Below are 12,980 nucleotides of genomic sequence, written 5' to 3'. Positions count from 1 at the left end.
GGAAAGGTAATAAGAATTACGTCACTCCATAAAACAAAGCATGTTGCTTTATATGATGCGGGAGCAATCGTGTGGGGATAATCCAGTCGAACGTTTTCTTTAATTCGAGTGTCATACAATAAATCGTGTCATCTTCCGTTGTGTCACGCTGTATTGATCGAATGATCTTCCAAAACCTCGCCGTCATATCAATATTGGTGTACCGTTTGTTTCTTTGTAATGGTACAAGTAACTTTGTTTTGAAAATGTAGTCATAAATGAGAGAGTATTTGCATTTGTGTGTCTGTGTCTTGAGGGGGTGTTATGTGTAATATCCAGCTCAAGTGAGCATTGACTGTAAAATTATTTGAACAAGAGTTCAATGCACAACTGCAGCTTCAGTTCAGTCTTCAATTTGTTTTCTGGACAATAATAAAAGTAGCAACATCATTAGGATCAGAGATCAATGCTTTATTTTACAGCCTGTTATGACACATACAGTACTAGAATTAGAAGAGGACGACACAGGTAATTGTCAGGTGTTTTGTCACCAATTTCGCATTTTTGAGGCTGTAAAATTAAGCTTTCGTCATTAATGGAATTGTCAGACAGTGTGGACAAATACTACATCAAAACCAAACATTTTTCCCCATCAGTGAATATAATTGACATTTTGGTACTTTTTTCTTTCAACAAGAAACATGAAAATACATATACTTTGAATAGATTCTCTATCGGGCAAAATTAAACTCAAATTTTGTCAAATATACATACGCTATATTCCATGTATCAAAACAAAAGTGAAAGATAAGACATTCTCAAGATAAAGTATTGGTCAGGTGTTTTCAACCTGCATGGGAAAGCAAAGTGCAACTCACAACCACCACTGAAGACAGTTCACCAAACTGGAAATGACTGGACTCAAGCACCTTTTCTTAGCTTTAAGCTAACATGGAGATTTCAGTTTGCATTTTTTTTTATATTCCAAAGTGTTTCTTTTTCACGTTCAATGCTTGTTGCTATTTTGGCAATTGCTTTGTGGTTCCAAGTTATCGTGAACTGCTTTGACCTAGTGGCTGTTTTGACCTTCGTTCAACCTCCATTCCCCTCCATTATGGAGCTTATATTTTGAGTGCAAATAACGGCTTACAACTGCTTCACTAGAAATAAACATGGAATTCAGCCACATTTTTCAAATAGTAATCATATATTTTAATTGATATACATATATTGCCAAAATTGGCACATATGATATTGCACAGTCATGAAATGTTGCACATAAAAAATAGATATATATATATTTTTTTTGTTGTGGGCGAAAACATTCCATAAGTTACAAATAAAGTGGAATAACGCTGAGAAGGTAACAAAATAACAAAAAAACATGCGTGCTACTCCCCGTTAATTGCGCGACTGACAACATACATGACTACCTAAAAGCCAGAGCATATCAAGAGGTGGGTGGAGGGGCGGCAATGGAGGCTTGTCAACAACTTTCCAAACATTTTAGTCCACCGCTCTTCCCGCTATACAATGTGCTTGGCGCTAACTCATTTGCATCTTGCATCCAGGTGACCCCCCTCCCCCCTTTTCCATGTTTACATGTAGGCCGATACCTGGATGGCTGGGGAATAATGTTAGTCGCGATGAAAGTTTCGGGAAAAAGGAAAAGGACGCCGCCTTTTTTTTTTTTTTAGCACCACGAGTCTGGGCCGAGACACAAAAATGGAAGAAAAAGGTCATTGAAAAGAAGCCAAACTTGCGATCCAAAGCACCAGGCCAGCGTGTAAGCATGCGGAGTGTGTAAGGCACCAGGTTGTTTTATATGCTGAAGAGGATGCTCCCAGTAACACTTTTACCATATAGAAGGTGGTCAAGGACAGTCTAGTTTGCTGGTTTCCAGTCAAATCTAAACATCACGGAAGCAAACATTGAACTCACTGCTGAGGTAAATAGATCTGATTGTTGCCAGTTTCTTTTCGTGACTGGCCAAAAGTTTATAAAACTGCTATCACACATCTATGAGATGCGACAGAACTGGACAAGAGCCAGTCGTTTTCCGTGTGGCAGCCCAAGTATAACATCACCCCCCCGAGGAAAATGCGGACCAACTGAAGTGAAACATTACAACAAAAATACTGCGAAAATACAAAGTGTGGAACTGCCAAGGGAGAGTTTTTTTGTGTGATAATTATGTCATTCAATTCATAGTTGCAAAGTTGTTGGTCAAGTAATTGTTTTCGGGCAAAGTTGTTCAATACTAGTAAAACGAAATGCTAAAAACTTTTTCCCATAATATCTTGGGGTATAGACATATGAACTTGCAAGTAACTGCTTTTAAAGTCACTCAACGAAACGCTAGTTTTCCCATAATCCCTTGGGGTATGGACATAGGAATAATTGCGCAATTGTACACATGTGCAAGTAAATACACTGTCTTTATAATGCATTGAAATGACGTGTCCTAGTCTTAAATTCTTCATGGTAGTCATTCCAACAAAACAAAAAACTTTTTTGGCTTTAGACGATTAGTTGTGCAATTGTGAGCAAGTCAACGCCCTATGGGATTATGGGAGGAATTTTTTTTTTTACTAACTAGCCCACATTTTACCAATGTGTTTGGTAAAATGTCTTCGGATGACTTTGCAGTACATTCAAATGACTTTTCTAGTCTTTTGAATGTATTGGCACAATATTAAATGCCTCACACAAATAATTGCATGCAAGGTAATACCCAAAGGCATTATGCGGAAATGCTGTTTTTAGCAATTATGTTTTATCAATACTTTTGAACGACCTTACCAAACATCCTCAGAATTGCAATGACTTTGCAGTACGTTCAAATGACATAGCCCAGTCAAAAATGCTCCCTCCGCATAGGCATGTCCACGCTTCCATACAAATAGCCATTACTAATCTTCCGTTTATCTGCCTTTGTAAATACATAGAACCAACGGGACATTGCCATAAATGGGCGTTCGAGCGTCACTTGACGCTAACATTTTGTATAGATCCTAAGGTGTCACCAAATTCACTTATATACGCTTCCATTTTCATTTCAGGTATCATTCAGGAGCCGTTCGAACCACCGGATCTCGCAAAAGTTACACCACCACCAATGATGAAAACACTGAACTCCCTGAGCAGGCAATTTAGCAAAGCCTTCACAACAAAAGGAGACCGGTACGTTTTACCCGACCCAACTTCAGGCCGTCCAACATCGTAATCTTCTGCTTGATTTGCCGGCAAACTGCAAAGACCATTCCCAACGTCAACTGACGAAAATTGGGCAAGGAAGCAAATAAGGAAGCGTATATTGGGTACAAATTCAGTTTGTCAGACAGCGACTTCCTGAACTTTGACCCATTCTGGGTCCTTTGTACCAGTGACACACAAAAAAAAAAAAGGCAGGAAAAAAGTTGGCTTTTCGAGGCAGTGTAAAAGGGGTCTTATCCATTTTAGCCCTCCAGTGGACTTCAGAATCTGAAAGGAAACCCATCAGGGAGGGAAGGTGGTCACAGAACCGGACCGCTGACCAAGGCCTTATCCAAGATGCTCCCCCGGTAGTGCTTTGGTGATCATCTTTTACATCACCAAGCCTTTGGATGGACATCACTCAATACTCAAGTTGAGCTTTCGTGCAACACAGGCAAAAATTTACGGAAGGGTCCCAAGACCATCAACGCAATCGTTTTTGCAGTGCGCAAACATGCAGCGGCGGCACATCCTAATTGGCACCATTTCCGACATTTTTATGTTGCGGCCAATCGTTCATTTAATTATCACGCATTTAGTACCGTTGAACCCAACACACGGCATTGACGACGACACACGGCGGTCTAATATATCCATTTGCATGGCAACAATTTCAACTGATATTTACTTCTTTGAATGCCTTGCTCAACACGTCAAGAACCACTGACCAATATCGATTAGATTTTGATGCAATGCATATTGCACAAGAGAAAAACTGAAATCTAAAGCAGTTTTCAAAGCAGGCCTAGCCCTCATTTGATTTGTGTGTAAACACATTTAGTCACAAGTAATAAAGATGGCGAATACATGTGACCGCATTTTTTTTGTTTGTTTTACAAACATTCTAAATTTTGGTTTTGGAAAAAAAGAAAATTTGTCATTTGTGCTGAAGTTATTAGCTTAGACGAAAAGGAAACGCTTACTCTCAGATCCCGACATTGCAAACACTTTTTTTTTTTTTTTTTTAGCTTTTAAGTGGTATAAAAGTTTTTAACTCTGTTAATAAGGGAAATAAAGACTCATCTTTTTGTCAAGTAGGAAAGAATGTTCAGAACATGTTATTACTTTGTTTAGCAGCCAGTTACTGTATTAATGGTGGATAAGTGGGCTAACATCCAGCGATGAGTGACAACATGTCAGAACTGCTTGTGGTGGGTTCTTATATTGTGGGTGATGCTCCCTTGGAGTTAAACCGTTAACAGTTAGATTTGTTTCTTTTATACAGTAGAGTTTATGGTTAGCTTCTTTTTGTTATTTTCACGTCATCGGTTCTCAATCCTCGTCTCCATCGTCCGCCGGCACCTCCTCCTCCTCCTCCTCCTCTTCTTCCTCCTCCTCCTCCTCCTCCATCACGCACGCTCGCTTCTCGCGCTGCTTCTCCTGGATCTTCTTCATCTCGTCGGCGTATTTACAGAAGGTATTTCCGAACTTGGACCAGACTTTGTAGGGCACCGTGATGGAGTTGCGGTAGGTGGGCTTCACCTCGGTTACCCGCATGAACACGCCGTACTTGTTGGAGCCCACGTCGAAGAAGAAGCGCTTGTTGTCCACAGTCAACGAGGAGCCTTCGGGCAACTCGACCGGCTCCTCCTCCACGCCGTAATCGTCAATAAGTTTGGCCAAAGCGTCGCGGAACTCGATAAGTCCTTGGGCCGGGAGCGCGATGGTCTGGCCCTGCGCGGAGCCCAAGCCGGGCCCCCGGTTGACCGTCTGCCGGACCCTCAGGAAGCGTCCCCTCTGGTTCTCCTTTAGATCCATGTAGTACTTGCGGTTATCGCGCACCAGGAACTCGCTCTTGAGCGCCCGCCGCGGCTCGTCCTGCACCATGCCCGGGTTGCTGGGACCCAGCTGGGCGTAGTGCTCGATGAAGTCCCCCAAGTAGTCGCGGAACTCGACCGCCACGGACATGGAGAGCGTGAGGCGGCTCTTGTTGCCGCCGGCCCCGACTTCGGCTATCTTCAAGAAGCGGCCCTTGGCGTTCTGCTTTACGTCCAAATAGAAGCGTTTGTTTTGGATGTCAACCCGCTTGGACGCCAGCTCCTGAGTCTCGTGCTGGAGGCCGGAAGCCGAGCCCGCCCCTCCCGCTGCCGAGTGCATGGAACCGAAGCCTGGGCCCGGGGCCGCTCCTCCCTGCTCACTTCCACTGTCTCTGTCCGCCATGATGCTGCCTGCTGCCTGCCTGCCTGCCTGCCTGCCTGCCTTCTCCCTCAGTCTAAACCGCAAAGACTCGACCAGTCACAGCCAGCGACGCGGCTCTCGCGAGATCTGCCGGGGCACACGAAAAAAGAAGAGAGAAATCAGCGTTAGGAGACGTCAAACTACATAGACCGCCTTGAGCTTCCTGTTTTGTGACTGGGACATGCGATCGCGACGGCCATATTGAATGTGGCTTGTTCTATCGCAGGGGTGTTTCCTTTGAGTGTCACATACAAAATCACAGGATACAACGTCAAATTCAACTGCTTTCATTTTTTTAAAGACATACAAGGTCAAGCAAGGAATCAACTTAAAAGCATACTCGCTTTCTGTCAAACGTTATAATGCAAATAGTTGCACTCAACCGATAAGTTACTTGAGGATCAATAATGCAAAGTTGGTTGTTTTAAAAATAAAATTGTGTTATTTCATTACAACAATTTCATAAATTATCATTAGTATTTTTGCATAGAGATGCTTTATACCAAATTAAGATATTTTTTTAACCTAGCTTTGCATGCCATGTAAAAATGTCATCTTTAGTCAATGTTAAAAACCATCTTAAGTGCATGCACTATTTTTTTTAACTAGCCCTAGTGTCTTTTTAGTCAATGCTGTGGGACGCAATTGGCCCCCGAGACATAGTTTGGACATCATTGTTCTATTACGACTCACACTTGGATCAGATTGTCACAAAGATAATTGTGACTTTTCATTGAACCTTGATTGCACGATTATGGGAATTACAAATATTCACAAAATATTCTCATTTGACAACATCCATTGTAACCCATTTCAATGCATTAATTGGATGACTACAAAGGTTTTGAGCATCTTAACATCTGTGGTGCAATGCTATTACTAGGCCATGGGTGTCCAAACTATGGCACCAGGGCCATTTGTGGTGCTCTGTCCATTTTTAAGTGGCCCGTGGCATTTCCTAAAAATGTAAACTGATAATAGTATCTGTTTGGACTTCAAATACTATTTTTTTACTGTGCTTACAGGGAGTAATTTAACTCATTCACTGCCACTGACAGCATCGAATATTCACTTTGATGCAGTTGTAATGAAGGAAGCAAAACTATCAAGGTTCAAAATGTGACAATAGCACATGAAGTAACTGCTTAAAAAATGTTTATGACAGATAACTTGTTTTGGTTCTTCATGCAGATATGGGACTGACCGCTGTGCATGGGCTGATATTTTCTCATCTGACGCTTAAAATCTAGTCAAATACAAAGCTATTTGTATTTGTATTATTTTGTATTTACAAAGCTCTTTAATTCACATGTACTGTAATATACAGCTTTGACAATCTAAAAAATATCAAAGAGGCCCATTGCTATGCTTGTAAATATAGATGTAAAAATGAAAATCTACCCATATGTTGGTGTAAGTGGACACAATTACCTATATCAGCGGATGTGGCTATATTCAGAATAAACGTCACATTTAAATTCGTGTTAAATAGGAGTGTGTAAACACCTACTATAAATCAAGCCTCAAATGCTACTGTTTTTAAATACTGTAAAATATGACAGGTAGAATATTTAATGTTTCAAGTACTGTACCTTTTTTAAACATTTAATTTAGTGTGAATAATGCAATTCTAAAAGAAATGATTCATTCAGTCTTTCATATAACTAGGGAACCTGCATATCACTTGTGGAACTTCTACCAAGCAACATACCAAAAAGGTTTGTCAAAATTGTATACACAATAGTGTAATTGCACATCCACAGCACAAGGTAAAGCAGTGGCGCGCTTATTTTTGGAGTTACAACTTTTTCAAGATTCAACAATCTTGAAAAAAAGGTAAAGCAGTGGCACTTTTAGAGTTATAACTTTTACAAGATTTATTTGACATTAATGATTAATCCATCCATCAACTGTTTGTAGCCACTTATTCTTGTGATTTAGAAAACAATCAGCACAATGGTTTTATACCTTTTTCTATAGGCTAAAATGTTTAGATGCTCCTGTGTTAATGATCCAAATAAAATTACATTATTGTTATTGACTGATTCAATTTTTTTTCAGCATCAAATTGTTGAATTAGTCAAAAAGGTTTCAAATTTAAATAAGGTTGACATATTTTTTTTATTTTATTCAAGGCAGTCTGATGCACAAAGCTCTTTTTTTCCTGTTTCAGACTAACCTATAACCTGTTCAGATGGTCAAAAATGTTTCACATTTCAGGCATTTTGATGCACTAACTTCATTTTTTTTCCAGTTTCAGACTAGCCCTTACCCTGTATAAAAAAAAAAAAATAGAGAGAGAATGATCTTATTAATAGTCTCTGTTTCTTAAGGGGGGCTTATTTATAGTCTCTAGTTTCTTAAAGGGGGCTTAGCGAAAATTGTGAAGCACTAACTAAGTGCCTTTAATGGTACATCTACAAGCAGCATCACAATGACACATTCAACATGGCGACAACGTTGGCGTACGCTCCAGCGACAAAGCAACATTTATGTATCATCTGGGCTCTATGTTAGCTTTTGCCACTGAAATGTCACCTGACACACTTGCGCTTTAAAAATGGCTACGACACGATTTGACAGTACCGTACTTGCTTTTAAAGAACCTTGTCTTGATTGTGCTCTCGAATTGATCCACAGGTCTTTCAAGACGACGCGTCAGTAAGCGGCGGAGTGATTTAACGGACACAATTTCTTTTCTTTTTTTCAGTTGCAAATGGCTAACCAAGAAGGAAGCAAATTGCGTTGTTTTCACTCTCTAAGTGCGAAATGATTCAGAGTGCTAACATAAGTCTGTAAAATGCGTTGATTACCTACAGAGTGGCTAACTCCTGCTAAACAAATACAAGCAACTTCGATTCCTCAAATATGACAGAAGGCACAGTTGACAACACAGCAACTACATGGAGCGACGTCAGTTAAGTCGGACAACGGGACGGCGAGAAAAAATTGCAAAACACATACCTTAATTTAGCAAGTGATGCTTGCTGGCACATCATGGCTACAACAAGGCGCATTTAAGTCACGTCTGTCGCTGTGAACGATTCCGTGGCAAATGCACGCATCTTTTCATTTAGAGACGATGAGCGCTTGCATAAGTGTCTTGTGTATGTGACGTTAGTTTTACGTGTTTTTTCCTTTTTAGTGTATGAGGAGCGCTACGTGGAATGACAGAGAAACTCTTGCACAACACGCGCCCTTGCCGTCTTCAAAGGGGAAAAAAACGTATTTCATTCATTGGTTTGACACTTTTTGTTCACTGCATTTTACTCCACATTGACAAATAAAATATAGCGAAACATTGTTCCTAAAATGCATTGGCGTTAGCCTAGCATACTGCTTTGTGTCATTTGTGAACATTTTCGGAAAGCTACGTGGCTGTCGGGTAAAAAAAAATGACTCGCGCAAATATGCTGTTATGTTTTCTGCATTTCACTCCACATTGACAAAGTACAACGAAAGTCTTCCTAAAACACTTTGGCGTTAGACTAGCATAGTCATGTGTATTATCAAATGAACATTTTTGGAGAACACCTTGACCGTTCAGTTTTACAAAAAAAAAAAAAAGACTTGTGCAAATATGCTATTAAGCTAACGACATTAAATTACATGTCAAACTTGTAACCGTGTACTCAACCCTTTGATAGAACCACTGCCAATAAATAAGAATTCTATTAAGTAAAATGAATTAAAAAAATAGTGTTTTAAAGCAAATTAAGTTGTTAGTCCAATATTTAATTAACTTGTTACACGATAGGCTACTGTAAAAAAATCAAACAAAACGTTTGTCGTCACTCCACCCATAGTAAATAAATAAATCAATAAATATTTAACCGCACAAATACCAGTCAAACGTTTCTTTATTTGCCACTCCGCTCATACGGAAAGTAAACGACAAATACAACTACAGTGATAAAATACAACTACAGTGATAAGAACACTGATCGGCGAATTAACTGACGCTACAATTGGGGACTTAAAAAAAAAGTTCAGATATGAAGCGCCCTTTTGTGCTTTATAGTGGAATGTGATCATTTAACCCCTTTTTTCTTTTCTAATGAAACGTGATAATTTGAAAACAAGCAATTTTCAAATAAAAAGCAAGATACAACTAAGTCAACAATAAGAATCTAATTAAATATGATGACGAACACATGTTTTTATGGCAAGTATGCATATTTAAATAATTTTAATGGTACAAGTTGAGGTGACACGGACATGTTAATGCTTTCACATGAACAATACGTATAATTTAAGCGTCTGCCGGTTGACGCTGTGCTGTAGTTTGAGTTTACTGTTTTAAGTTTAACACAGAAAAAACAAATATTCCTTAATTTCAATGATAATTTTTTTTTCTAGAAACACGTATTCGTTTACAAACACGTATTCGTTTACAAATAAAGTTGAAGAAGACTTCTGCAATAATTTATTACAGGTACAACATAAATAAATAAGGACCCCATTATTCATTTAAGATTAACATTCGTGCTTGCCATGGACTATATAGGAGGAGATAGCGCACGTGCTGACTTTGTTCAGGATTTTCTGTATGCATAAAAGAATATACAATATACAAATTTAATCCGAATTATTTTCCGTGGCGTTAAAACTCTTTCGACCTCTGAAATTCACATTTTGACGATGTTTCAAACGCTTATTATGATAAGTGCTGGTCCTGACATTGTCGGTAGGCCTTTTATAGGGACACTACAAGATTTAGATGGTTTTTCATTCAAAAGGAATACATTAAATTACAATTACAATTAGATTACAAATGTAAAAAACTTGCAAATAAATGCGTTCTTAACCACGATATAATCGTATAGGTCTAGTTATTGAAATATATTACATGGTGGGTGGCACTTCTACGGAGGCCGCCATGTTTGTTATAGCTACGGACAATGGTAAATGCAGTCCCTCCTGCTGTCCGTAATAAAAAAAAAAAGTCTAAATCTTACACATTGTCCCTTTAAGTATCCATCCACCTCTTTTCTATAGCCGCTTATCTTTTGAAGTAAAAAACAAATAATCTCTAAGAAGTCGCTGTAATGTATATCCTTTTATTTATTTTATTTTTTAGTTTATGAATGAAATGTTTCTTCTTCAACCTGCACATGAATGCATCAAATGTTTTTGTCCGATAAGGAACAGCTAGTGGCCGCCCACAGTATCGTCTACAGGCCTTAATGTACATTCTCCCTGCAACGCCTAATGTTCTTTTCTGCATTCGGTTCATACATTCGTTCATTTTAACATGTAGCATTAGCCAAGTATATATTTATCTCTTTAATAGAACACGAGTTTACAAGCCAGTGTCTAACGTTTGCAAACATTATTGCAGGCCTTTACCTGATTGTGACATTTCAGTAGAAAATAAAACGATGGAATAAAACGCTCTCACAATTTGCACTACATGTAAGGGGTACAAAGAGACTTTCCATAAATAAAATAGTGGAATTAATGGGTAAAAATATAATTATAACCTTGCATTTTTTTAGTATAGCCCTATAGGTTTGAATAATGCTGTTGTCGTTATACAATGCGAGCAGTTAAAAATAGATTCTACTGGGTTGATTTTATATCAGAATAAGGTTTATAGCGATTACATTTTTTTGTATATTTTTTAAATTTTGAATGAGAAATTTAAATGCCTGCAGGCTAATGCGTCAGTTCGTTATTTTCCCCGTATAAGTAAATTTGGCAGATGGCGTCCCTCTTTAGTTAGAGTTGATCAACCCGCCACACGTCACAAAAGGTTTGTATATATAACATTATTGAAGATAAAAAAAAAATAAATAAAAATATTCCGACAGTCCATACAAATATAAATCATGAATTAGAAATCGACAACCTTTCGGTCTCGTGGTGGATAAAAGAAGAGGACCATAATCATATTTTTAGTTTGAAAAAAAAATGCGTTTTTTTTTAAATATAATTATCAATTCTTATCCTGCATTTTAAAATCGTTGGTTGTGTTTCAGATGTCCCTCCCTAATGACAAAGCAGAAAATCTGACTCAAAACGTTTCCCATTTTCATCAGAATCCAATCCAAAAACAATCGCCGAAAATATCAAACAGTTAGAGCTAGTTTCACATTTTTGTCAAATTTCCAGTCGTTTCTTAACTCGAAACGTCACATTACTCGCATGTCACTTACTTTTGACACAAGGCAGCAGCAAAGTTTGCCGTCAATGTCACGTGCGTGTGAGGGAGCCACGCACTTGGGCGTGACACGGCGGTATAGTTGCTATGTGCTGGGCGAACTCTGCGAAGCACTCCGCAAGGCCTTACATCCACCAGGACTCTTTTGTGCACGGCCACGACGCAATCAAACTGTGTTGGTACTGCGATTAAGCATATTTCATTCCTTACCAGTTTGTACATAGCATGGACGCTGAGCTGACGGCACAAGCCGCACATGAGCACCTCTGCTCCGTGATGGGTTGGTCGAACGAGTCGGGCTGCTGGAGCACACTTCCCAAGATGGACCGGACCAGAGTCGTGGCACACAGAGCGACACACACAACCAGTAGGCAGGCGCCGTACGCGCCTTCCCGTGACGTCACCACGCACTGCCAACCAAAGGAGTTCTGACGCGCTCTCGTGGTCATGTTGAGGAACTGCAGCATGGCCTCCTTGATTTCACAATGAAAATTGAAAGAGTTTGGACGCATTAATGTGACTGTAAATTATTGTTCTATGTTAAACTGTCAATAGTGTAGGGTGTAGCCTACGGCACCTCAATCATCTGGGATGGACTCCTGCTCAGTCCAGCTCAGATTTTTTTCCAACCCAATCTTCGTCAAACATAGCATCCCCGAAGATCAAATTCTATTCAATCATACAGTGATGTTTAAACGAGGGTGCCAGTCGTCAGTTTCTTTATTTGACATTGTGGTTATCAGCAATCAATCAAAATATAATATTTAGCTATGTGTGTATTTGTATGTATGTATGTATTTGTAAAGGCAGTGCCAGGCAATTGGGGTATCCATTCAAATATATAACCATTCAAATATTACAACTCTTTATAAAGCGTTTTATGGTACATTTCCAAGGTATGCGCGAGTGCGTCCTAGTTTTTGTGTGAGATGCTGCCCACCTACCTGTTAGTGCTCCAAATCCAACACGCTGCATTCACGATGTCATACCCGATCTAGACAGAAGATGTCACTCTTTGAGGATCTTGAGACCGTGATTGCACTACATTACTTTTTAGCCTATGATCTTGAAACTACTCCAATTTGTCCCCACATATCTGACTATATGTGAGTAAAATGTCTTTCTAAGCATTGTTGAAAGTAGTTCATCACCGTTGTAGTTCTTCAGTATTTGTTTAAAAAAATAATATCGATATAGAAAAACTTGTTTGAGGTTTCGGACTGTTAAAGTCATGTCAATTGGAATGACCTGGGCTTGGGAGGGGTGAGGAGGTGGAACCTGTGCATATCTCCCATCCTGCATTCTTGTGTGACGCCCCCCACCTCCCTCCTGCCCTCTTCTTTTGGCAATCTGGTCCATTTTCCGTGGGTCTGTGGAGCGCGGGGTGAGGCAGGGAGAGCCGCGG

At 39.5% G+C, this 12,980-nt stretch overlaps 1 protein-coding gene across 4 annotated transcripts; it reads right to left on the bottom strand.

Moving 5' to 3' along the window:
* Positions 1 to 429: 429 nt before the first annotated feature.
* puraa (purine-rich element binding protein Aa) lies at positions 430 to 12,650 on the bottom strand. Of its 4 annotated transcripts, XM_088440889.1 has the most exons (3): positions 12,520 to 12,650; positions 11,786 to 12,048; positions 430 to 5,499 (listed from the first exon to the last, which is right to left on the bottom strand). In XM_088440889.1, the coding sequence occupies exon 3, from the start codon at positions 5,392 to 5,394 to the stop codon at positions 4,507 to 4,509; it is 888 nt and encodes a 295-aa protein (XP_088297015.1). In that variant the 5' UTR covers positions 5,395 to 5,499; positions 11,786 to 12,048; positions 12,520 to 12,650; the 3' UTR covers positions 430 to 4,506. The 4 variants fall into 4 exon arrangements, with proteins under 4 accessions (XP_088297015.1, XP_088297014.1, XP_088297016.1 ...); XM_088440888.1 differs by lacking the exons at positions 11,786 to 12,048; positions 12,520 to 12,650 and adding an exon at positions 8,377 to 8,534; XM_088440890.1 differs by lacking the exons at positions 11,786 to 12,048; positions 12,520 to 12,650 and adding an exon at positions 8,226 to 8,359.
* Between the last annotated feature and the right edge of the window lie 330 nt (positions 12,651 to 12,980).

The sequence above is a fragment of the Hippichthys cyanospilos genome, chromosome 18 (genome assembly GCF_059441005.1).
Source record: "Hippichthys cyanospilos isolate Australia breed blue-spotted pipefish chromosome 18, RoL_Hcya_1.0, whole genome shotgun sequence".
NCBI classification, from domain to species: domain Eukaryota; kingdom Metazoa; phylum Chordata; class Actinopteri; order Syngnathiformes; family Syngnathidae; genus Hippichthys; species Hippichthys cyanospilos.
Note: the sequence above shows the minus strand (reverse complement) of the source record. Positions and strands in the feature narration are given on the sequence as shown.

Coding starts and splice junctions, on each gene's coding strand:
- puraa (XM_088440889.1), bottom strand. CDS start 5,394: ATGGCGGACAGAGACAGTGGAAGTGAGCAGGGAGGAGCGGCCCCGGGC.